This window comes from Cynocephalus volans, chromosome 14, assembly GCF_027409185.1.
Source record: "Cynocephalus volans isolate mCynVol1 chromosome 14, mCynVol1.pri, whole genome shotgun sequence".
Classification (NCBI taxonomy): Eukaryota; Metazoa; Chordata; class Mammalia; order Dermoptera; family Cynocephalidae; genus Cynocephalus; species Cynocephalus volans.
The window spans coordinates 50,506,225-50,533,238 of NC_084473.1; the positions used below are offsets into that span (position 1 = coordinate 50,506,225).

At 35.1% G+C, this 27,014-nt stretch overlaps 1 protein-coding gene across 4 annotated transcripts; it reads left to right on the top strand.

The window, feature by feature from the left end:
* Positions 1-26,323, top strand: ERLEC1 (endoplasmic reticulum lectin 1). 4 transcript variants are annotated; one of them, XM_063078080.1, is made up of 14 exons: positions 1-327; positions 6,384-6,488; positions 7,812-7,892; positions 8,438-8,515; positions 8,647-8,710; positions 9,774-9,808; positions 11,808-12,031; positions 12,122-12,251; positions 15,991-16,152; positions 17,140-17,199; positions 20,129-20,253; positions 22,833-22,910; positions 23,144-23,219; positions 25,418-26,323. In XM_063078080.1, the coding sequence occupies exons 1-14, from the start codon at positions 166-168 to the stop codon at positions 25,487-25,489; spliced, it is 1,452 nt and encodes a 483-aa protein (XP_062934150.1). In that variant the 5' UTR covers positions 1-165; the 3' UTR covers positions 25,490-26,323. The 4 variants fall into 4 exon arrangements, with proteins under 4 accessions (XP_062934150.1, XP_062934153.1, XP_062934151.1 ...); XM_063078083.1 differs by lacking the exon at positions 23,144-23,219; XM_063078081.1 differs by lacking the exon at positions 17,140-17,199.
* Positions 26,324-27,014: the final 691 nt, after the last annotated feature.

Sequence of the window (27,014 nt, forward strand, 5' to 3'; positions counted from 1 at the left end):
GGAGACGGCGTAGCCGGGCTCTCCGGAAGGAGACGTGGCGGCGGTTGGGCCCTCGGGTAGCTGGACGCTTGGTAGTACCGCCGCCTCCTTCTTCTCCTCCTCCTCCCACTCTCCTCTTTGGGTAGAGGAGGTTGTGGCGGCGGCTGGAGAAAGCGGCGGCGGAGGATGGAAGAAGGAGGCGGCGGCGCGCGGAGTCTGGTCCCCGGCGGGCCGGTGTTACTGGTCCTCTGCAGCCTCCTGGAGGCGTCCGGTGGCGGCCGAGCGCTCCCCCCACTCAGCGATGACATCCCTTTCCGAGTCAACTGGCCCGGCACCGAGTTCTCTCTGGTCAGTGCCCTCTCGAACCCTGTAACCATGTCTCTTCCTCCTCCTGGCACTAAGAGTTAGGCCCCATGCCTCGGTTTTCTTTGCTTTTTCTCCCCTAGAACCTCCTCTGCAGACATTTACCTTTACTAAACCAAAGCTTCTTTTACCCCACGTTCATTCATTCATTCATTAAGCACATTTTGTGTATGTGTCCCCATGCTAAGCATTAGGGATCCGGCCATCACCTGCTCTGCGCTTTTTAATTCTGTCGCACTAGGCCTTGTTTCTCAACAATCCCATCCTGTGGAGGAAGCTTTCTCAGAATCACGTCAGGCGCAGTTATTCATCCTCCCTTTGGAGAATCAACCTCAGCTCTTCCAACACCAGCAGCCTTCTTTCCTTCAGTATTAGACTCCACCCTGCCCACAGTACTGTACTACAGACGCGAGTTCCCTCGTACTCGTTCTTCCTTTCTTGCATACACACCCAAAAGCAAAGCTCCAGGGAAAACTTTTCCTTTCGAAGTTGCTTCTGAGAAGGCTGTTTGTTCTGTGAGAGGTTAACGACCCTCTACACAGAATGTCCTTTACAGTTTTGATGTATTACGGCTGTTATTTAAAACCCCAGAACATGAGATTTTATGATGAGTTTCCCTGCAGGGAAGAACATATAATCTCACGGGAATGAAAATTCTGTTTTGGGATAGTGGACTGCTGAAGGGTCTTCCTATCCACGTGTAGCCATTGCAGGCCAATAAAAATTGTGCTCTTATCATACTTACAGTATGGTAGTTAATTCACCTAAGTTGAAACCTTGAAAAAAAGTAAAGGTTAAAAAAAATCTGATTTAAATTACCTGCGATCATTTAACTTGGAAGACTATTTTATTATATTGTTCTAATGCTATTTCATTGAGACAACAATGACATTTCATTAACAAGTGATATCATGATGTCAAAACATAGTTTACCAAGCTAACAGATGTTATCATTACCACGTGGCTTTTACAAATATTAGTTTTGCTTATACGGTATTTCACACCTGGTTTATTTCTCCATCTCTCTGTTCTCCCACTCTGATCATTCAGTGGTTCTCAAATTTATCCAGGTAAATGTTTTTTTAGGATGTCAAGTTTGTCTTTGTATTAATGCCATGAAATGTTGATATATTAAAATACCTATATAAAATTTTGTTATAAATCAGATATAACTTGAGCAGGCTTGGGGTAAAAACACTTTAGTCTAACCTCTGTTGTTTCCAAATGAATATGGCAAATATTTAAAGAATGTGGTCATTAAAATGTTTTACTCTTGCACCTGTGGTTATTGGGGTTTTTTAAATTAAAAAAAGCATGCTGATATGCGGCCCTGAAAACTTACTGACCTGTAAGTGGGTGACTAAATCTAGCCTTTTTAAAGTTTACTACCAAATTGTTGTTCAGTTTTATTTCTGGCACTAGCGTTTGCTGGCTAAAAAGAGGTTATGGAAAAAGATCCCAGTCTTAGTGTATACTACACCAACCTTTCACATATCTTTCAATTTTATTGTGAAATTTCATTTTTAATTACTTTTCTTTGACAATGCAATATTATCTAAGATGGGCACATTTGAAGATTTGGGGAGAAAGTTTTTTTTCTTTTTAAGTTTGAGTTATTTTGAGAAAAATCTAGAGACATTTTTCTGTGAATTGGCAAAAGGTCTCTGGCCTTCATGCAAAAATAAGCTACAAGAGTCGTTATCGTTGTCAATTTTATTTTTTAATACTTTTATAATCTTTTTTTTTTTTTTTTTTTTAAGATGACGGGTAAGGGGATCTTAAGCCTTGACTTGGTGTTGTCAGCACCACGCTCTCCCAAGTGAGCTAACCGGCCATCCCTATATAGGTATCCGAACCTGTGTCCTTGGTGATATCAGCACCACACTCTCCCAAATGAGCCACAGGCCGGCCCTAGTACTTTTATAATCTTAAGGCTTCCTTCTTAGCTTTATTTGATTGAAACTACTGCCCTCACCTGGCACTGCCATTTTTTTTTATGGGCCACTTGGTTGGACATTTGTATAACTAAGCAACTGTATGAGCTAGAATAAGATCCTTTGTCTCTCTACCATCTGAAATTGGAAGAGACTGGATCAGAAGATCTGAATTTTTACATTGATGGGTGGGAGGGGGGAGAAAGGAGGGAGGGAGGAATCGGTGAAGGGACACAAAAAGCAACGACATTGTATGTTGATAAAATTAAAATAAAAAATAATTTTTAAAAATCTGAATTTTTTTTAAGCTTTAAAATTCTTGTCTGTTGTAAATCATCTTCCCATTCAGATATATCAAAGCAATACATAACCTTTCACTATCTTGCTTTCATATGTACTTAGAAAAAGTATTAAGTACCAAAAATGTCTAAATATTTTAATGTTTACATTAACTAGTTATTATGATTTTTTTGTTTACTGGTTTTTAAAATACAATTTTGGTTTTGTGTATATATTTATGAAGTGTCACCTCTGTGTCATTGAAGTATTCAGTTATTCATTACTTCACAGAGTTCTTGGATTTCACCAAACTGAACAACAAAATAAATCTAATTTTCTACTTCTGTTGTTAATGTAGAATGTATTTCTACTCAAAAACTTTTCACAAGGACTACACTTGGAGAAAATGTTGACCAGCTCTATGATTTATAGCATGTCATAGACATTGACAAGTTATGCCGCAGAAGTTTTACCTCTCAGTCTTTAACAATCTTAATTTCTCCAAACGCATTTCAAATATTAGGAATTTCTCTCATGACTAGATATTTAAGTTCTTTAAAGTTCCCCACTCCCTTTGATAAGTTTTATTATATTACAATTTGACTTTACAAGTATATCAAATCACTAATAGATATTACCTCTTACACTGAAAATACTTTGTTATATAAGTTTTTTTACATTATCAGTAATTCTGAATTTATTATATTTCATTTTCTTAAATAAGAACCTGTTTTACAAAATCAGATGGAAGCATTTTAGTAGTAGATCAAAAAAGTTATTTGACTTAAATCACAAAGGTAAACTTTTTCTCAGTAGTGTAATTTCTGTTACCCTAAAGAAAGGTAATATTTGTTAAAATTATACCTTGTGATCCCAATAAGTAACTCACTTTTGCAGCAAAGAGTTTTCAGATAGAATTTCTATTTGATCTATTTTATTGAAGAGGAAGGCAGTCCTTCCTAAACTAATGAAAGACAAATGTTTGCATCAAGAATTGTCTGTCTTTGCTGTCATTCTAAACAAGCAGTTTCTTTTTCCATTGTGAGCATTGTTGTGAACTTTTTAGTAAATAAGTCAATTTTACTGTAGAATTCAAGTCTGAGTATTAGAGTTGCAGGTACTTCACAAATAGATGTGCATACATGTAAGTCATTTTCTACTATCTGCCTTCACTACAGTACAGCAGTGATTCAACAGGACTTCAGGCCATCCATTGCTGAGTGAATCTGAGTCATGCTTTGCACAACTTACTATCATATAATCTGAATATATCTGAAAAACATTGGAAGGCATTATAAATGTCTTCTAGCAAATCGTCACAACAGAATGTTTCTAAGGATCTCTGTCATAAATTTGGTTTTGCAACTCTTACTTTCAAATCTCTTTGATTCCCTCATCAGTTATAATGAGCTTTTATCCTTGGCCATAATCCAAAATTCTATGTAGTAATCTTAAAAAATGTCACTAAAAATAATTCAAATATGTTAAAATAGTTAAGAGAACACAGAATATGGAGCCAGTATACTTGGGTTCTCTGGGCTCTGCTACTTCTACCTGTTGGAGAAGTTGTTTAAGCTCTGAGCCTCAGTGTCCTTTTCTATAAAACTGAGTGTAAGGCTTGTTCTGAGGATTAATGAGTAAATAAATGCAAAGCACTTAAAACAGTATACTGTCACAGAGCCGATATAGCTAGTACTTTATTGCTTTGTTTTGTTATGTTGCGAAAACATTGCCCTAATATGCATTTGTGTTTAAGATTACATTGGTGCCAAGTAGTACTGGTTTTATTATAGTTAAAAGTTGTTATTGTAATGGTTGGCCAGTTAGCTCAGTTGGTAAGAGCACAGTGTTTTAACACCAAGGTCAAGGGTTCGGATTCTTGTATTGGCCAGCCACCAAAAAAAAAAAAAAGTTAAATTGAGAAAAGAACAGAGGTACTTATAAGTGGTTCTTTCCTTGCCAAAAATAGCCAAACAGTACAATGGTTTCAGTACTGTAATAAGGGAGAAGAGGAGAAAGAATTGTATTATTATAGAACACATATCATAAAACATGAAAAAAAATCTCTCCTTCAGTAGTTAGTATCACATTTGCTTTCAGAAAGCAGAAATTTCTGAAGTGGTCATTTGAATTAAATTGGTTCATATGAACCAACGTGAAATTGTTTGGTTTCATAGTGTGGAAAGTTTTTTTTTTTTTTTTTTTTTTTTTTTTTTAAAAGATGACCGGTAAGGGGATCTTAACCCTTGACTTGGTGTTGTGAGCACCACGCTCAGCCAGTGAGCGAACCGGCCATCCGTATATGGGATCCGAACCCGGGGCCTTGGTGTTATCAGCACCGTACTCTCCCGAGTGAGCCACGGGCCGGCCCATAGTGTGGAAAGTTTTAAGGATAGTTTTGTTGATATATGCCAGGAGTCAGCAAACTATAGCTATTGTGCTCACATACCACCTATTTTTATAAATGAAGTTCTATTAGAACATAGCAGTATCATCTATGCATTTCATTGCCAGAAAGGCCAAATTGCAACAGAGATCATATGGTCCACACAGCCTAAAGTATTTTTAAAGAGAAAGTTTGCTGACCCCTGATGTATTCTAAATAAAGTTGTCAGCACAGAGGATCCATAGCAATTTCGCTCCTAAAAGGAATTTATTTATGGATAAATTCATAATTCTCCAAATATGAAAAAAACTACATTATATTATGTTCTAGTGTCTCATCTAACAGAATTGAGAGTACATTTGTAAAGTGTTGTTGGATTGTCACACATAAATGATAATTGCTAATAGTAGTTAATTAAGTATTCAGTGGTAGTGTATATATGAACATTCAATGGCCTCTTAATGCTTTTTTTTTTTTATTGTGTTTTTATACTTCATTAGACAGGATTTTATTACTGTTACTCATGGATATTGTTGGTGATTGACTCTTAGCTCTTTATGTTTCCTCTGATTTTATTATCTATGTACCCAGAACATTTGGAATACTCTTATGTGTGGGACATTCAGTGATATAAAAAGTTTTAAAATCAAATAAATCCAAAACAAAAAGCTCATTTTATCAAATGTGGTATTGTAATGGTTGATTTTATGTTTCAATTTGGCTAGGCTGTGGCACCCATGTGTGTGGTAAAACACTAGTCTGGATGTTGCTATTCTTAATGCTTTTTGTTTGGTTGGTTAATTGGGTTTTGGGGGTTTTTTGGTGGCTGGCTGGTATGGGAATCCTAACCCCTGACCTTAGTGCTATAACACCTCATTCTAACCAGCTGAGCTAACCAACCAGCCCCTTTGATGCTTTTTTTTTCCTTTTTTTTAAAAAAGATGACCGGCAAGGGGACCTTAACTCTTGACTTGGTGTTGTCAGCACCACACTCTCCCAAGTAAGCTAACCAGCCATCCCTATGAAGGGATCCAAACCCGTGGCCTTGGTGTTATCAGCACCATAGTCTCCCAAGTGAGCCACAGGCAGGCCCTCCCTTTGATGCTTTTTAATTGGAATTTTAACTTCAACCTATTGCAGTCTTTCTTTATACTTTATATTTTTATATAACTTTTTATATTCATATTTTTTCTTTATACTCCAAACTTATTTTGTTTATTTTTTTCTATTATATTTTAACACCGGGATGAGGTTTGTTGTCTACACTTTGTAGTTAAAAAATATGTAGAATGTTTTCCCTGCCTTTGAACATGTGTTTTGAAAATCTTCAGTTGAATTGGTAAATTAGTTAGAGAAACGTTTGTTCTAGCTAGGACTGAAGTTATTCGATGTAATACAAATTAACCAGAGAAAGTAATGTGTATTTTTTGTTCTACTTCTAGCCCACAACTGGAGTTTTATATAAAGAAGATAATTATGTCATCATGACAACTGCACATAAAGAAAAATATAAATGTATACTTCCCCTTGTGACAAGTGGGGATGAGGTAACTTTGTAAATATATTGATAATCCTTGTCACCAAAGATATTTATTTAAAACATTGAAACTACATACTTTAAAACTGAATAACAGGTTTCTCAATAACCCTGTTTTAGCATAAAAATATTAATCACTTTTATTTTTCCTGAATTCTTTGATTTTGCAGTTCATCTGGGAAAAATTAGCAACCAATTATTAATGTTTTAAATGAAAATCTAATTTCACACTGGCTTTCTTCTATAAAAATGAAGGTTCTTAAGCAAGGTGTAATTTTTAAATGTAAATATGATGTGGTTTTAAAATTTTTTCTTGTAAATAAATCTGTAGGTGCCTTATGCTTTCTCACTACCTCAGCTCATGCCCTTTTCTTCCTCCTAAAATTCTTTAACTGCCTCCTATCCATTCTTCAAGGCAATGACTTCTTTCAAGATGAAACAGGAGAGGTAGCATGGTTAAATGGAAAGGACACTAGCCTAGGAGCCAGGAGGCTCAGGTTTAGGCTAGTTAGCTGTGGAATCTTAAATTTGAAACTCAGTTCCACTACTCAATAAATTTATTAAGCCAATTACATAATATATTCACAACCTGTAAAATAAAATTTTAAACTTAGTGCTTTCTTAGGTTTTGTTCAGGTTTGAAATCTCTGTAAGACAGCTATTTCATTTTATGCTAAATCTCCTTAAGACACACACACACCTGGCTGGCCGGTTAGTTCAGTTGGTTAGAGTGTGGTGTTGTAACACCAACACACGCACAACCATATGCATATGCATACTCATGTATGGCATTTAAGTAAAATGTAGACATGTATAGAAAACTAAAAAATACCTTAAAACTTTTCAAAATATGCTACAAAATTCAACTATTCTGAGGCTTTCATAGCTAGAATTTGTTTGGGTGCAAGCATTTAAAAATTCCAAAATAGGCTTATAAGAATTTTCAGGAAATTTACGTTGATAACTTTTCTAATTTATTTGTTGTTGTTGTTGTTTTGTTTTGTTTTTCTGTGTGTGTGGCTGGCCAGTATGTGGATCTGAACCAATGACCTTGGGGCTCTAAGGCCGTGCTCCAACCAACTGAGCTAACCAGCCAGCACTACCTTTTTTAAAAAGAAATAATGAACAGTATGGAAGATTATTTTATTGCTCCATATTTATATTTCAATTCATTTGAAAGAAGTGGTATACCATAGGATTGGTTAAAGGTTTTGACTTTTTTCCTCTTTTACTTCCAAGCATTTGTGATTTGACCAATGAGTTCATACCTAAACAGCAGAGTTGGGTGAAATTCAAGAAAAATTGTAAGTATTAAACTACAATTCTTTCTTAGGAAGAAGAAAAGGATTATAAAGGCCCTAATCCAAGAGAGCTTTTGGAACCTCTGTTTAAACAAAGCAGTTGTTCCTACAGAGTATGTATTTTATGTTCACTTGATAACTAGAAAATAAATTTCCAGCAAAATACTTCTGCATTTCTTTATTATGTGTATCAGATTTTAAGATAGGTGTAAATCTCAGTTACTACTTAATAGTATTTTGTTCATTTAAATTCCTGTATAGTACATGCAGCACATACCCAATAATACAAATACCAATCACTTACCAAACTGCTTTTAATGTTTTTATTTCAAAAGAAAGATTCTTTTCCTAATAGAATTCTAATTAAAATGCTAATTGTTAGTTTTTAACTATGTAGAAAATTATCCCTAAACCAGGTAGTTATTACAGACCCCAGGTGTATTCTAAACCTATTTTCTTCATGCTATTCTCACATATAGCTAATTAACGAAAATAATGAATAGACCAGAAATTTCACATTTTTCTGAGGCATAAGTGTCATTTAATGAAAGCTTACTCTAAATCCTGGGGGAAATCTATTCAACTACTTAAAATATCAAAAAGTAATTCAATTGAGTTCTCTGGCTTTTTTATATCTAAATACGTTTATCTTTCTTAGATTGAGTCTTACTGGACTTATGAGGTATGTCACGGAAAACACATTCGGCAGTACCATGAAGAGAAAGAAACTGGTCAGGTGTGTTTTTCTTCAAAATATAAAGTATAGAACATGATAAAATTAGAAGTTTAATAATGAAATTTAAAGTTGTATTCTTAAAATGTATTTGCAAAATACTTACTATATTTTTATTTTGTTTTTAAATATAGAAAATAAATATTCATGAGTACTACCTTGGGAATATGTTGGCTAAGAATCTCCTGTTTGAAAAAGGTTGGTCTCTACACAGTGTTTTGATAGTAATGCTGGAATTTGGTTTAAAATACATTTGCAAATTGGAATTTAAGAGATTTTCTTGGAGGCTGTGTGAATTTTAGAACACTAAAATAACTTTTTAAACTGTCCCTTAGGCTGGCCTATGGCCCTCTTGGGAGAGTGTGGTGCTGATAACACCAAGGCCGTGTGTTCGGATCCCTATATAGGGATGGCTGGTTGGCTCACTTTGGAGAGCGTGGTGCTGACAACACCAAATCAAGGGTTAGGATCCCCTTGCCAGTCATCTTTTTAAATAAATAAATAAATAAATAAATAAATAAAAATTAAAAATTAACTGTCCCTTAGAAAACTTTTTTTAAGTCTTGTTCTTATTATTTTCTGCTTAGACAAGCATTATGCTTTTTTTCTTCTTATTAATAAGGTTTTTAAAATCTGGTAGAATGTACACGTTTGTGTTATATTTATATAGTGTTAGTCTTTTGCTTGCTTTAAGCAAAGATTTTATGTGGAAATACATGTATCTCTCAAATTGTGAAATTTTTTTATTAATCTATGTTATTCAGATTGGTCAACTGTTTAAGATTACACTTATCACTGAGATAAAAATACTTCAAAAGGAAATTGCTGTGGCCAGTATTTCCTAGGTAAAGATGTAAAGATTAAATATGACTATCCTTTCATACAAAACCATTTTAAGGAAACCAGCTTTAAAGTAGTAAGATAAAAATCATATGTATGTTTTGGATCTTCTTTAGAAAGTTTAAGGTTACAGAGTTGATTGAAAACTTAACCATTTGTATCTTATAAATGTCACTCCTTGGGCCGGCCCGTGGCTCACTCGGGAGAGTGCGGTGCTGATAACACCAAGGCCCCGGGTTCGGATCCCATATAGGGATGGCCGGTTCGCTCACTGGCTGAGCGTGGTGCTGACAACACCAAGTCAAGGGTTAAGATCCCCTTACCGGTCATCTTTTAGAAAAATAAATAAATAAATAAAAATAAATAAATGTCACTCCTTGCTCATTCTTTATATTTATCTTACTCTTATATTATTCCACAGAACAAGAAGCAGAAGAAAAGGAGAAATCAAATGAGGCAAGTGACAAATGTTGATTTTTCACTTTTGACATTTATTGGTAGTGCGGCATGAATTTATACAACTTAATTGAGAGAATATAGCCTGTGTTCTTTAACTATCAAATACCTCAGAGGATTGGGTCAAACAAAATTTATAATAAATTTGGTTTTTCTAATAAAAGTTACACTGTAATCCTGCTCTTTACTTTTAAGATCATACAAAAATAAATCTGTCAATGATGTGTCTGAGAAAGATTCTATAATAGCATTATATCACTTCTGTGCTTAGCATTGGTTCCCTCTATTTAATGTTGGAAACAATTAGAGTAAGCTTTGCCTTTTTTCTCATTTGGTCCCCATCTCCTGTGGGTAAAACCGATAAAATACATAGGTAAACAACAAGCTACCAGACTGCAAGCATCTTAAAAGCAGGGACTGTCTTTTATCTCTTTATCCCACAGTGAAAAGGAGAATGCCAAAATATTATAGGCACTTCATAAATATTTATCGAATGAATAAATAAATGGTGGCTAAAAAATAGGGTTGTTTAAAAGAATGATGCCTCAGAGTTCCTAATCACAATATGATACCCTTGTATTTCAAGGAGTGCTTTCTGATGGATGAAGAATTTCCATAAAACTCCAATTAAATAACTTATTGCTAGAGGATAGTTTTAAAAATGGGTTAAAAAGTGAAATGGTGAAGGCCTTGAAAATTACTTTAAAAGGATGTCTACAGCTTAAAAGAATGGCTTGCGGGGGAATTGATAAGCTAAGCATAGACACACATAGCATTGCTATTTAAAAGACTTTTGTTTTACAGACTACCTTTGATATAAAATATTTATTTAACTTTGACTCTGGAGGATAGCAAGATGGGATTCAAAGTGTGAAATGCTAAAGGATAAGAAAGAAGAGAGTAAGGGAAGAAAACTAACATTTATTGAGCCCCAATTTGTAAGCCAGACACTGCCAGGCATATAACAAAAGCTGATGTTTAATTCTCCCAACAGCCTTTAAGTATACATTATTATTTTACTTTTACAAATAACAAAAATTGAAATTTGATAAAAGTTTTAAAGCTAGTAAATTCAAAGTTTGGATTTCAACCCAGGATTTTCTTATTTCAGACACTGGCATGAAAGTAGTATACAAGGAAATATTTTTCCCTAGAAACATTTATTTATTGACTGTTTTGGACGTGGCACCTGACAGGATACCAAAGTGATACAAGATGAGATCCCTGCCTCCAAAGAGCTTTTTTGGAGATATTACTAACAATATCTTTTTAAAGCCCTTATATTAGATTTTTCTTATGCTTATGTAGAGAAAAGTATGGGGGGTAACTCTTTAATAATCCTTGTTATATCCTTTATAAATCCAGGTAATATCCTTTATTCCCCTATTCCATGAAAACTTCTTAATTTTTCTTTTGCTGGCCTGGAGCAGATTTATATAGGAGTTTATATGCTGAAAAGTATGTGCCGGTAATATTAAAAACAGGGAAGAAAAGTGTGCAGATTGATGAACCAGTACTCTTTAGGTTCTTGTTTTAGAAGATAGTGTTTTGCTATATAGCCCTACTTTTTGACAAATCAACCTTCAGCCCTGTAAAATCTAAACTCTAATACAGCTATTCACTGAGAACTTAGTGAAGAAAGCTCTAAACAGCCCATCATAGTAAGTTCCTATATTTTATTTTAGTCTCTTTCTTTAGAACTCTTGAGAATAATTCATATTAATCATGATCTTGTGGCCCTTTATATAAATGTACATTTACTTAATATTTTAATTTTAGCACTAAATAATTTTTTTGCTCTGTTAAACTAGCTCTGAAAATACACATTTGCTCAAATAAGAGCTTACGAATCAAAACAATATTAGAGAGAGAACTTAAAGAAAATACAGAAATGTTTGTAAATAAAATGTAGTTTTCTTCCTTTCAGAATAATAAGTGCTCCCATTCTCACCCCCACCTCCATTTCTAATGAAAAGTGTCTTATACTCTTTTTTTTAAGATTCCCACTAAAAATATCGAAGGTCAGATGACACCCTACTATCCTGTGGGAATGGGAAATGGTACACCTTGTAGTTTGAAACAGAACCGGCCCAGATCAAGTACTGTGATGTATATTTGTCATCCTGAATCTAAGCATGAAATTCTTTCAGTAGCTGAAGTTACAACTTGTGAATATGAAGTTGTCATTTTGACACCACTGTTGTGCAGTCATCCTAAATATAGGTAGGATGTGCATTTAATATTTTAAACATAAAATGCACCCATACTTAAAGTGTTTTATGCTTAGCTTAATGCTTTGTTCTTACTGAATAGGTTCAGAGCATCTCCTGTGAATGACATATTTTGCCAGTCACTGCCAGGATCACCATTTAAACCCCTCACCCTGAGACAGCTGGAGCAGCAGGAAGAAATACTAAGGGTGCCTTTCAGGAGAAGTAAAGAGGTATGAAAATTATCTAATGATGGTTTCTCAGTGTACCACTTTCCAAATTTTGGAGCATATATCAATATTACGCTGATTTCTGTAGCACAGTAGTAGCAATTTATTTTACTGGATCAAAATTTTAAATTCCAATTCTTTCATTGATTTTAATTCTTTTCCTTATTCTAGTTCTCAGAAACTATTTTAACATTCTCTTATACTCATAATTCCATAATATTTTAAAGTTTGACATCTTACTCGTTGTAGTTAGTTAAATTTTTAGGTAGTTGTCCCTGCTCAGCCTTTGGAAAAAATAGACTACAGCCCCATCTCTACTCCTAACACTTTTATCTATTCTTCATTCATTGCTGCCCTTTTAATCACTTCTCTATGCTGCTTCCCCCTTTTAATGTACTGTCGTCTTTTCTAATCTGCCTACTGGACATGGCCATATACATTTTCAATAATCTCACACATCATTTTTTCTCTTTCATGCTGACCCGTTTCTTGTCTTCCCCAATGCATTTTTTTTAAACAACACCTTACTCAATGACCTCAAGTCAGAAACTCAAGTCATTTTTTTTTTACCTCTTTGTTCATTTCTAACTCTAAACATTCACAAAGAGCCATCAGTGTTATCTTCTAAATGCTTTTCAAATCCATCCTGTCATTAGTTCAGGACCTCATCATTTCCCAGGACCAGAAGCTATCTGCTCATAAATTCCTTTTCTAATCCTTCCCACACAGCTGATAAAATGCTCTTTCTAAAATGACATTTGTTTTTTGTTTTGTTTTGTTTTTTTAAAAAGATGACCGGTAAGGGGATCTCAACCCTTGGCTTGGTGTTGTCAGCACCACGCTCAGCCAGTGAGCCAACCGGCCATCCCTATATAGCATCCGAACCCATGGCCTTGGTGTTATCAGCACCGCACACTCACGAGTGAGCCACAGGCCGGCCCTAAAATGAACATATCTACACCTCAGAATAAAATCACTGTTCATGTAATACAAGCCCCTTTGTGATCTGGCTTCAGCCACATCTTCCATCACCATTCCCTTTATCCCAGCTATTTTAAACAACTTAGAGTTGCAGAAAAAGTACCATTTTCTTTCTGGCCTGCTTACCTTTGAATATATGGTTTTTCTTGTTCTTCTGTTGCCTTGTCCCCTTTTTCCCCTTCACCTCATGACTTCATGCTTGAAGATGTAATTGCAATGTCACTTCTTTTGGAAATGAGCCAGAATTCCCAATGGATAACCCCAGGAGGAGATAAATGTTTCCTCTTCTGTGGTTTTATATTTTATTCAGTCCTCCATTATAGCCCTTACATGGCTAAAAATGCTTGTTTTGTTTATGATACTGTTATTGAACTGGAGGGCAGAAGAAACTGTGCTTTCTTTACTTTGGGGTTTCTAGTTCCTTGCTTGATGCCTATAGGTAGTTAACAATGGTTTAACTAATACTTAGCTGCAAGGCCTGTTTCTTCCCTTCCTCTTGAGTACTTTTTTTTTTTTTTTTTTTTTTTAAAGATGACCGGTAAGGGGGATCTTAACCCTTGACTTGGTGTTGTCAGCACCACACTCACCCAGTGAGCTAACCGGCCATCCCTATACAGGATCCGAACCCGTGGCCTTGGTGCTATCAGCACCACACTCTCCCGAGTGAGCCACGGGCCAGCCCTTCTCTTGAGTACGTTTTTGCAAAAGTATTGCTAGACTCTTCATGGATGCTGTGATCAACCTTGTCATTCTGATAGGAGGAAAAAATTATCTTAATATTAATTCTACAGTTTGATTTGGAGTGATATAAGATTTGAGCTGGAATTCTTTTTTGGTCTCTTTGATAGTGATCGAAATACTGGCAAGTATTTAAAAGTAAGCTCAATTGGAATGCTTCACAAATCCCAACTTTCATTACTCTTCAAGGAAAATTTCCCAGTTTACTTTTCTTTAAATAATGTGTTTAATCTGCCAGTTGAGAAAAAAGATTTATATAAAGCCACAAATGATAATACTTTTAAAATATTTAGGATCTTCAGTGCACATGTTCCATATGAAAATCCTAAGTGGAACTATAAGATGAGTAATTTCTTAAAACTGATCGTCTTTATTACAGAGTAATTTTTTATAAATCTTTTACACATGGCTTTTCTTTTTAAAATGTATATTTGGCATAGGCTTTGCTTTTAAGTGTGGATCAAGTGCCTTTTAAGTGTGAAAGTGGATGTTCTGTCCAAAAGAAGCAGTAATAAAGGGTCATGCTTCTGTTCTTGCTACCTCTTCCCTTATCTCAGCTGCAGGTTTCACCATGCAGCATTATTTTTCTTCATTAACCTTAATATAGGTCTCATGTATTCCAAGTTATTATTTTAGTCTATTAGACCTTAGCTAGCTCCTTAGAAGCAATGACTATGTCTGCTCCATTTTTAATACTCCACACTTAAAATAGTGCTAGGAACATAGGCTGAATGTGGAAAAGAGTTACACAATAAAGTTCAAGGTCCTTTGAAAACATAAGACACTATCTTGGCAGTCCTTGTTCTTCCTAATATTGAGAAGAAAGGGAGTAGAGAATAAGGTCATTTTGGGAGTCATCATCCAATGACTCCTACAAACTGAAATAGAAGCAAAAGTACTGCAGTAGGTTAGCAGCAACTACAGCAAGTGAAAAAGGAGACATAGTATCCACTATATTGGGAACCCATTTACTATTCAATTTTTATAAATTTATTCAATTAAAATTGGTGTACTGACTTCTTCAATTCTGGTCTAGATTCTTTTCCTCTCCACTCACTGTCAATATCCAGTTAACTACCAGATCCTAACCTATTAACGCCTCTTTTATAATTATCATTTTCTTTCCACCCCAACTCTATCACTCCTTTACTTTAGATTCTCTTCATCTCAAACCTCAGTGACTGCAATTCCTAACTTGATTCTCTATTTCCAGATTTGTCCCTGCTATTCCTTCTTCCGTGACACTGCTGAAGTAATTACTTTAAAATATGATCACAGCATATCTTTGCCTAAAACCTATAAGATAATGTCCAAACATCTCAGCATATATTTTCCACCATATAATGCCTACTTATTCTTTAGTTTTAAATATAGCCCTCCTCTTTGCTCTTAACTCTTCTTCAGCTCCACATGCATATAAATACACACACAAAACACCAGATGTGCACATAAATCACAAATTATTATTCACATTTCAAGAAGTGATTAGGGTTTTCTTTTTTGAAGTCTTCATGTTTCAATTCTTGGTCAAAGTCTATTTGAACCACCCCTTCCTCTGTGAGTCTAATGTTTCCTGCACCCTTATTAGTTTGTGTCTTCCCCACGAAACTGCAAGTTCTTCCAGGGCAACAACCAGGGCAACAACCAGGTTGTTATCCTACCCATCTTGTTATCCTTTCTTTACTCTTAGTGACCACATTTTCCAAAACTGAATGTAGGAGCACAAAGCTTTACAAGTAGCAAAGTACTTAATAAGAATGATGAGACAAAATATATGAAATGGAAATTATCCCTTTATGTTCAGGATGGCCACCATACCCATAACTGGTAGATGGAACTAACATTAGTGTAGAACTTTCTCTATACTAATAAGTGTTGCAAAGTACATTTTCTTAAAACATATTAAAAATAAGTAGACAATTTTATTTCCAAATTTTCTACAGTTCAAAAATAATAACAAACTTAACTGAAAAAAATTTAGTGTGGCGTGGAAGCCCTTAAACATATGTATGTTTCATTTTAGGAAGATTTGCAGTCGACTAAAGAAGAGAGATTTCCAGCAATCCACAAACCCATTGCTGTTGGGTCTCAGCCAGTGCTCACTGTTGGAACAACCCATATATCCAAACTGACAGATGACCAGCTCATAAAAGAGTTCCTTAGTGGTTCTTACTGCTTTCATGGGGTGAGAAGTGGACCTTCAGTTTAAATATTTATCTTACAGCTTTTACTTGTCAGTTATTTTGTCAAGGGCCACTAGCAGCACTGAAAAAGGTTTTCTGTCTCTAGAGAAATGGCAGGATCCTAGAAGCCTCCCAGTGGACATTTTCTCTCGGCAATCTCATACTCCCACATCTCTATAATCTAATGCATAGCCACTATGGTCTCCTCTCCTTACTCATAGGTAAAACTTGACCTTTACTGTGGCAATTATGTGTGATTCTGGTTGATTGGTGGAATAGGCATTAATAATTGTATATCCTACATTTTGGTTATACCATTTTAAACTTGATTAAATCATTTCTTGATGTTAAAAAAAGAAAAAACAAAAACTTGAGTTAACGTGTACCTTTACGGGCTGGCCCGTGGCTCTCTCAGGAGAATGTGGTGCTGATAACACCAAGACCCCAGGTTCGGATCCCATATAGGGATGGCCGGTTAGCTCACTGGCTGAGCGTGGTGCTGACAACACCAAGTCAAGGGTTAAGATCCCCTTACCGGTCATCTTTTTAAAAAAAAAAAAAAAAAAAAAAATGTACCTTTACAAAGGTAAAATTTTCCCTGACTAATAATAGCACCAGTGGGAAATAAACTTATAAGCAGAATTTTCACTTTATTTTATTTTGTGTTATTTTATTTTAGCAAGGCAGTACAGCAGTTATTCTCTATATTTGTCTTTTTTTTGTTTCCCAGGAATTTTTAATTTTAATTTTCTTTTTTTATTTTTATTAGCATATTCATTGTTACAAATCATAGTTATTCTTTATGCCCCTTATCCAATCTCTCCCCTTTCCCCTCCCCCTTCCCTAATTTTAATTTTCAACCATACTATCACAATAACACATTTAAAAAATTACATATATTTTTATCACTATCATGTAGCAGTATTGAGGCAAGCTCCAATCCCCCTTTTCTATGCATAACTTGATCTAATTTGTTTTCTTTCCTTTAGGGTGTTGGTTGGTGGAAATATGAATTCTGCTATGGCAAACATGTACATCAATACCATGAGGTATAGAATAGTATTTATATAATTCTACCACTAGGTGAATTAAAGTTTTAAAAATCTTTTGTGGAGAAAAAGGAGGGGGATTGGTATTACTTTTAATTATGCGATGATTTTAATATGGAAATACTGTAATCAAAGTATCTCCAAATTTTGGAAAATAGAAAACTTGGTATTAACTAAATCAGTCATCTTAAAATGACATTGTTTATTAACTTCTCATATTCTTGCATTACTATGAGCCTGGCAGAATAGTAAGCTATTGTGACTATACCTCTTTAGCTTTGATCATGAAATTCGCCATTCTTATAACTCATCTTTAAATTGAGAAGATGAATGGTAAGATACTACGTTATCACTAGAGTGAGTAAAACTGGGTAAATACAGCAAGTTTCTCAGCTAGAAAAGGTACCATATCATCTAAGTTTAAAATAAGTTTTAAGATTACACACATTAGCTTTTTATTATTCCTTTCCTTGTAATTTTATAAATCAGATAGTATATTCTCCCACACTTGAGCCAACTGCCTAAATTCTGAGGTGCAAGTTCCAATAATTTTATTGATCATATTTGTTCTTTGGTAAGGTAAACTGCTAGACATTAAAGACAAACTTTAATTAATAAATATTGATCTGGCTGCTTTAAAAGGCTCTTTTCATTTCTTAAAAGAAGCAATAACTGGTAATTAAAAAATACTTTATTTTCCCACTCACAATGTTTTGAGCTGATCTTAAATCTCAAGATGGATCATACAGGGACAGGTCATCAATTCAACTTCCATCTGAAATATAAGAGGCATCTGTAAACTAGGATTTTTTTTCTTCACTTAAACCCAAAAAGCTTTATTTAAATATTCTTTCCATTTATTCTTACTGTAGATGTTTTATTTATTTTTAATAACTTTTTTTTTCTTTTGGCTGCTGGCCAGTACAGGAATCCAAACCCTTGGCTGGGCCTTGGTATTATCACTACCATGCTCTAACCATGTAAGCTAACTGGCCAGCCCTATTTTTAATAACATTGATTAATATAGAAAAAGGATAAAGAGAGTATCATCTAACTACATCCCACATAATACACAGTGACTTTTTTTAATTAAAAGAATATATGCCAGAAATTTTAAGTGAAAAGTAAAAATTTCTCCTGACATCATCCCACTTTCAAAAAGTAACTGCTATTAATACTTTCATAGTTAACCCTCCTCAAGGAAAACACGCATATGCATAAACATTGGTGTAACCTTTTTATGTACACAGAAGGGATCATACTAAATGCAGTGCTCTGCATTTACTCTTTCACTTAGTGTCTTGTAGATCTTTCCATGTCAGCAACAACCGATCTCATTCTTTTCAAGAGGTATAGGCAGTTATGTCTAATACCTACAGTGTATTTAACCAGACTTCTACTGATGAACCTTTGTTTCCAGTTTTTGCTTTGATAGAGTTTTAATGAGCATTTTAAAATAGTTCTGTCAGTGTACTTTTGCAAGTATATTTATAGGGCACATTTCTAGCAATGTACTTACTAGGTTAAAGTCTATGTATGCTGAAAAATTGCTTTACAAAGGGGTGGACCAGTTTATACTCCCATTAACAACAGCTGCTTTCCCATACACTTGCCAACACTGAATTTTATCAAACTTATTTTGGCCAAGATCATACAACCTAGAACTTTCTGAAGGACTCTGCTAGATGCTTTGGGAGATACAAAAATAATAGTAGCTAACAAATATAGTGCTCACTGAATGCCAGGCACTAAGTACTTTTTACATATTAACTCATTTAATCCTCAAAACAACCTGAAGAGGTGAGTTTTGTTATTCTAAGATACAGAAACAGCAGTTCGATAACTTGCTTAAAAATCACATAAGCAGTAAGTGGTGAAACTGGATGTCAAATCCAGGCAGACTTGCTCTATATCCAACCTCTTAAACACTTCACTTTGCCACTATAATCCTTATCTATCTAGGAACTTGCAGTCTACTTGCTGAAAACTGTTTAATAGGTATCTCTTCCACTAGGCAGTGGCCCTGCCGGTTTCATTTGCCACTGTAGGGGTTTTTAATTCTACTAATCAGATGTATATTAGTGCCCAGTATTGTTGCCTAGCATAAAATATCAAGGAAGGCAAGGAGGTAGGAAGGAGAAAGAATGAAGTCCACATAGTTACTATTTTAAAAAATTAGACTGTCCTTGTAACCGCCAAAATTAAATAAATAAATAGATAGATAGGGCTGACCACTTAGCTCAGTTATTTAGAGTGTGGTGTTATAATACCAAGGTCAAGGGTTCAGATCCCATTACCAGCCAGTTGTCAAAAAAAAAAAACCCAAAACAAGTAATAAAGGCAGAATGGGGAAGAGGTTTTCTGAACAGTCAATTTTGATACAGAAATGAATATGGTGCCAAATGAGTAGTGTGAAGATCGGTATGACTTGAAGGTTTGCATTTGAGAGACTTAAAAGTAGGATGAAGTTAAGCTGCAGGGTAAGAGATAGAGGCCAAAGATTTAATTAAGCATCATAGTAGAATGTGATTGTATTATCTAGGTAAGAGAGATTAAACTCTTGGTTGAGGGGTGAGGTGCTGGCAGTGAAAATGTAAAGGAAGAGTCTGAAGCTGAAAAAATCAACAGGCTGATAGATGTAGGAGAGGAAACAGAAGAGTCAAAAATAACTACATCTAGAGCTATTCTGACTGGAAACTAGGTACTATTCAGAGAAACAAGGAATAAAGAAGATAATGAGCTTAAATTTCTAGTCATCAAGTTTGACTAACATCATTCCATCTAATCCAATGTGCAGACTTAACATCATTCCATCCAGTGTGCAGATGAAGATAAGAACTATAGCTTGCAGGAGGGTCGGGTCATCAGCATAAATGTCTACTTGATGATGTCAAGCATGCATTATCACAAATATTTTTTCATATATTAGGACAAGGAGAGTGGGAAAACCTCTGTGGTTGTGGGGACATGGAACCAAGAAGAGCATATTGAATGGGCTAAGAAGAATACTGCTAGAGCCTATCATCTTCAAGATGATGGTACCCAGACAGTCAGGTAAAGATGAATTTTATTTGCCTTTGGATCTGATTAGTAGAATTTTTAAAACTCAGTATTGAAAAGCATACAAATTTAAACACTTAAGTAAAACTCCTGGTTAGTTTTTTTCAGGGGACATCTTTTTGGTTAGTGTTCTTTTCTTAAGGAAGCAACACTGTGCAATAGTTAGGGGCATAGTCTCTGGAGTTAGACTACCCGGATTCATATGCTGGCTTTTTACCCACTACCTTGGGCAAATTACATACTATTTTTTAAGCCTCGCTTTTCTTTTCTAATGGTATTTGCTTTATAGGATTGTGACATAAATGAAGTAATTCATGTAAAGCACAGTGCCTGACAATAACATGCAATAAACTTTGGCTGCTGCCTTTAAAAATGGTTAATGAGAGTGGCAGTAGTGTTAGTTACAGTGGCTCAATTCTCTTAGAAACTGAGGCTGTTAGAAAGTATTTCTCTCTTTCATGTCTAATTTTTACCTGTGAAAGTTATTTAATTCTATTTAAATATACTTTGCATTTCTCTTTGTTGCTTAACCTTTGTGAGGTAATGGTTGAAAATAGTTGGCAGTAGCTTTTTGAAAAACTACTTCACTTCTCTTTTGGGCTTTATAGGTATATTTAATTATAACAGAAGTAAATTAATCTCATTTCCCAATAATTAAGTTTAAGTAGTCTGTTGCCCAGTGAATTTTAAATTATTGTTAACTGTATTAACTGTGTCCTTCCTAAACATGGTATTGAGAAATTTTCAGAATGTGCTGACTTTTTATACTGACTAAAATCCAAGTTAGCAAAATTAGGGATAGACATTTAAGTGTTATAATACAGTCATGTGTCACTTAACGATGGGGATATGTTCTGAGAAATGCATCGTTAGGAGATTTCATCATTGTACAAACATCATAGACTGTACTTACATGTTGTACTTACATATGTTTACAGATGATATAGCCTACTACGTACCTAGGCTATATGGTATAACCTATTGCTCTTAGGCTGCAAACCTGTACAGCATGTTACTGTACTGAATATTGTAGGTAATTACAACACAATGGCAGGAATATCTAAACACATCTAAACATAGAAAGAGGGGCTGGCCTGTGGCTCACTTGGGAGAGTACAGTGCTGATAACACCAAGGCCACAGGTTCAGATCCCCATATAGGGATGGCCGGTTAGCTCACTTGGGAGAGCGTGGTGCTGACAGCACCAAGTCAAGGATTAGGATCCCCTGACTGGTCATCTTTTTTAAAAAGGTAAATAAACAAACATAGAAAGAGTATTGTAAAAATACAGTAATCAGTATTATAATCTTACAGGGCCACCACCATATATTCAGTCTGTTATTGACCAAAACATCGTTATGCAGCACATGATTGTATTCTAAACAGATTGATTTTTCTTATGCTTGTATTTGTTTCAGGTGAAAATAGTTTATGGTATCATGTGCTACATATACTGAAGCATGGGAGTGTAAGACTAGCAAAATTAAAGCTTTTCTTCAGATCTTGCTCATTTGGAATTTATAGCTTGGGCTAGGCTTTACCTTTTATACTACCTACTGTACAGTATTTTAGTGGGAGTAAGTAGCTTGATGGAAGATTGGGACGAAGAAATGTTCCATAAAACAAATAATATACTAGGCTGGGAAAATGGATAATTTTAAAACAACAACTTTTTTTTTAAGAGAAGTCTAATCATAACTGTTTGTATACAAATAAATAATATGCAAGCTGAAGGTCATCATATTAATTAAGTGTATTAGTCCGTGTCTGTTGCTTATAATAAAATATATAGAACTGGGTAATTTGTAAGAAAATGAAATTTACTGCTTACAGTTTCAGAGGCTAGGAAGTCCAAAGTCCAGGGAACATAGCCAGTGAGAGTCTTGGTGGTGGCGATAGTGACCCAGGGGTCTCACATAGCAGAAATGGTGGAGCAGAGAGAGAGAACTTCTCATGTGCTCTTCTTTTAAAGCCCTCAGAACTACACCCATGACCACCAGTATTAATCCATTCACCACGGCATGGTCCTAATGACCTCTTTAAGACCTCACCTTTCAATTACCATAATAGGATTTCCCACCCTCAACAGTTACAGTGGAGATTTAAGCTTCTAATATATGAATTTGGGGGACACAATTCAATCGATCCACAACATTAAGCCAGTATGAAGTACTTCTAATTTAATTTATATTCCCTTATATAGAATCCAAAAGACTGTCTCTGTGACCTAACCATACAATTTTTTTTTTTTTTTTTTTTTTTTTTTTTTAAAAGATGACCGGTAAGGGGATCTTAACCCTTGACTTGGTGTTGTCAGCACCACACTCAGCCAGTGAGCGAACCGGCCATCCATATATGGGATCCGAACCCGGGGCCTTGGTGCTATCAGCACCGCACTCTACCGAGTGAGCCACGGGCTGGCCCTATACAATTATTTTTTAAGAATATTTTATAGTCAGTTTTTTAACTAATGCAAAACTGATCCCTCTAACCATCTTTTCACCCTACCCATTAGAATTATTCTGAATTAATGAGTTTTAGTTTAATGAAACTTGTGTGTTTCTCTGATTCAGGATGGTGTCACATTTTTATGGGAATGGAGATATTTGTGATATCACTGACAAACCAAGACAGGTGACTGTAAAACTAAAGTAAGTTGGACCATCAAGTCATATTTTACAACTTTTTCTTTTACCTGCTTCCTATGGACAAAAGTTTCATGTAAATATAAAATATAATTTTAAATAATTATTAAATTGTATTATTTATTTATTAAATTATACAGGGTACACTTGAAAGGGATTTTTATAGCTTAAGAAGAAAACTATTAAAAATAATTTTATTTTGTATAATTTGGCAGTACTTTAAATACTCTCTGTTTTAGGTGTAAAGAATCAGATTCTCCTCATGCTGTTACTGTATATATGCTAGAACCTCACTCTTGTCAGTATATTCTTGGGGTAAGTAAAAGGAAAATAATCAAAAACAAATTCTGCTTTGGGCCAGATTTTAATATTTTGCATTAAATTTGCATTAATTTTTTGCATCTTCAGTATTCTCCAAGACCTAATATAGCCCCCATACCACTTCTGTAATAGCTTATGTTTTTTAATTGAGGTATAATTTACATAAAATAAAATGCACAGATCTTAAGTGTTGAGTTTGATGAGTTTTGACAATTTTATACACCCAAAACAAGTTATCTGTCACTACAGAAATTTCTCTCATATCCCTTTCCAGTCAACACCCCTTTTTCCACCCCCATAGATACCCCTTTTTGATTTCTGATAGTCTAGTTGCTCCACATCCTCACCAAAATTTGGTATTGTCAGTCTTTTTTATTTAGCCACTTTAGTAGTTTTAATTTGCATTTCCCATAAGAATAATGATGTTGAACACTTTTTCATGCAGTTATTGGCATTCATATATCTTTTGTGAAGTGTATAGCCAAGTCTTAATAAAGAAAAATCATGCTGACATTTGTTAAAACAGTAAGGAAGACTTTATTCAGGACTGTTGTGATAAGGTGTCGAGGCTATTGCAATAGGGGAGAGAAATAAAGCTCAACTCCGAATATAGCAAAGTCAACTGGGGATTTAAAACCAACAAACAGAATGAGGGGAGTCAAAGTGAATGGAAAATTACTAAGAGGGGAGACATCAAGGGTAGGAGGATTCTTGCTAAACTAAGCAGGATTCTTGCTGTAACTGAACTAGCTAGGCTAAAGACAGGTCCCAGTATGCACAGCAAAAAGAGGGCTCAGAGGAGCCTGACTAAAGTTTGGTCACGGCGAGAGTCTTTTTCAGTCTTCTACCCAGTTTTGTTCCTGTTGTTTGTCTTCTTACTACTTATTTCTAGAAGTTCAAATATATTCTGGATATGAGCTCTTTGTATTGCCCATATTTTTTTTGTCAGTCTTTGGCTTGCCTATTCATTTTCTTAATAATGTCTTTTGAAGAGCAAAAGTTTTTCAAAGGATCATTTTTTTTTTTTCTTTTTTATGGCTAATGCTTTTTGTGTCCTAAAAAATTTTTGCTATCACAAAGTCATGAAAATATTTTCCTATATTTCCTTCTAGAAACTTTGTGGTTTTACCTTTGATTATGTTATACTTAAGTGTGGTTTTCCCAGTATTTATCCTGCTTAGAGTTCACTGAGTTTCTTGGATTTGTGGGTTGATATAACTCATCAATTTTGGAAAATTTTGGCCATTATCTCCTCAAAGACAACTACTGGCCCCACTCTTTTTCTCCTCTATTTCTGAGACTCCAATTCAACATGTTAGTTTGAAATTGTTCCCAAATCTCAGACTCTTTTTTTATTCCCACTTTTTTTCTTTGTTTCATTTTGCATCATTTCTATTAACCTGTCTTCAAGTTCACTGATTGTTTCTGCTGCTGTGTCCAGTTCATTGAATGAAGATATATGTCGCTGATATATTTTTCATCTCTAACATTTCCACTTGGGTCTTTTTTATGCTTCCCTCTTCTCTGCTGAAATTCCCTACCTGGTCATACATGTTGTCTACTTTTTCCACTATTTCCTTCATCATATTTATTATAATTATCATAATATCTGATAATTTCAACATCTGGTCCATCCTTGGGTTACATTTTTCTTTGCCTTTTACTTTAAATACAACTGATTATTTTGCCTTAGTGTTCTATCATTTTTGTTGTATAAGATCTAGCTATGTATTTCTCTCTTATTCCTGTCCTTTGCTCCTTTTCTCTCTCATCTTGTTTTCTTAGAGAAACAATATTTTCTCCACCTATCTGATATTTTATATGGATGGTTAAAAGTTGTTTTTCGGGCCAGCCCCATGCTTCACTCGGGAGAGTGCAGCACTGGTAGTGCCGAGGCCACGGGTTCAGATCCTATATGGGGATGGCCAGTGTGCTCACTGGCTGAGCATTGTGCAGACCGCACCAAGCCAAGGGTTGCAATCCCCTTACCAGTCAAAAAAAAAAAAAAAAAAAAGTTGTTTTTCAAAAGTCTTAATTTGTAGAAATAATGTTGGATGGTTTATCCAAAACAAGGACTTGCATACATTTAGCAAATATATATACATATATTCATTCAGCAGAATAATAGTGAATAACGTAAGTATTCAGCTTAGCAAGTTTTTAATGGCTTTGTTGTTATTCTCATTCCTTAGGTTGAATCTCCAGTGATCTGTAAAATCTTAGATACGGCAGATGAAAATGGACTTCTTTCCCTCCCCAACTAAAGGATAATAAAGTTGGGGAAAGGAAAGATCATTGAAAGTCCTGATGATTTCTGTCTGACCATGTGTCTCATTATAGAGTTCTCAGCCATTGGACTTCATCTAAAGGATCATATAAAAGGACTCTCAACCACTTTGTGAATATGTATGTGTATATAAGAGGTTATTGATAAACATCTAAGGCAGACATTTGTCTCGTTATTTTTCATTTTTGTTGTCTTATGAACTGATCATGTTTTTTCTTTGCTTGGATAATGTGATTACAAAATAAATCTCATCCAAGCAGTTTAGAGTCCATCCTAATCAAATGTCATAATCATTGTACCTATTGAGAGATTTTAAATAATAGATTTTTTATGTAAATTATAGTATTATATAACTAGTTAATGAAGTAAAGATAATGAAGAAAGAAATCAATAGAGGTTGTTTAAATGAGAGACCGTGTAAAATATGTAAATTATACTGTGAATTCCTTTCAAGAAGTTTTTATTTAGCAGCTGCTCTCTGCCAGTCATTAAATTAGAAACTGGGCACCTAGTAGAGCCTCACATGTGAGTTTTCTTCACCCATGTTAATCTCAAGAAACTTTTATTTATAATATGTTGCTTCTCTCTCAGAACTTTTACCTATTACTTTCTACTTCTGAGTGTGTTTTCTCCCAGAGTATCTGGTGTAGACAGTTGGTGTTTCTTCTCTGGCTTAGGATGGTTTGTTCTAAAAAAGACTGTGCTGGCTATCCATCATACTTGCCTGCTGTATACTACAGATTTTACTTCTGGACAGTTTTACAGCACAATATTTATTTTAAAGTGAATAAAATGTCCACAAGCAGTGTCATCATATAGTCAGTGGCAGATTATTTGTCTCCTTTATTTTCTCCATTATCCTGTTGCACACATTCTAAACATATATATCTGAACAAGGACATAAAATACTTTACTCTTCTTCCTTTTCAGTAGTCCTGGCCAAAGATTGGTTTTTTTTGTTTGTTTGTTTGTTTTTAAAGATGACCAGTAAGGGGATCTTAACCCTTGACTTGGTGTTATCAGCACCACACTCTCCCAAGTGAGCCACGGGGCCGGCCCCTAGCCCAAAGATATTTAAGTTTAAGAAAAGATTAATATAGGGCCGGCCAGTGGCTCACTCAGGAGAGTGCGGTGCTGATAACACCAAGGCCATGGGTTCGGATCCCTATATAGGGATGGCTGGTTCGCTCACTGGCTGAGCGTGGTGCTGATAACACCAAGCCAAGGGTTAAGATCCCCTTACTGGTCATCTTTAAAAAAAAAAAAAAAAAAGGGCTGAGCCCGTGGCGCACTCGGTAGCGTGCTGCGCTAGCAGCGCGGCGACGCTCCCGCCGCCGCGGGTTCAGATCCTATATAAGGATGATCGGTGCACTCCCTGGCTGAGCGCCGGTCACCGAAAAAAAAAAAAAAAAAAAAAAGTTAATATAATTGACTATTTTAAGGTTATTTGTAGGTTTTAGTAGGAAGCAGCACATATAGAAAGAACATGCACTTTGAATTCA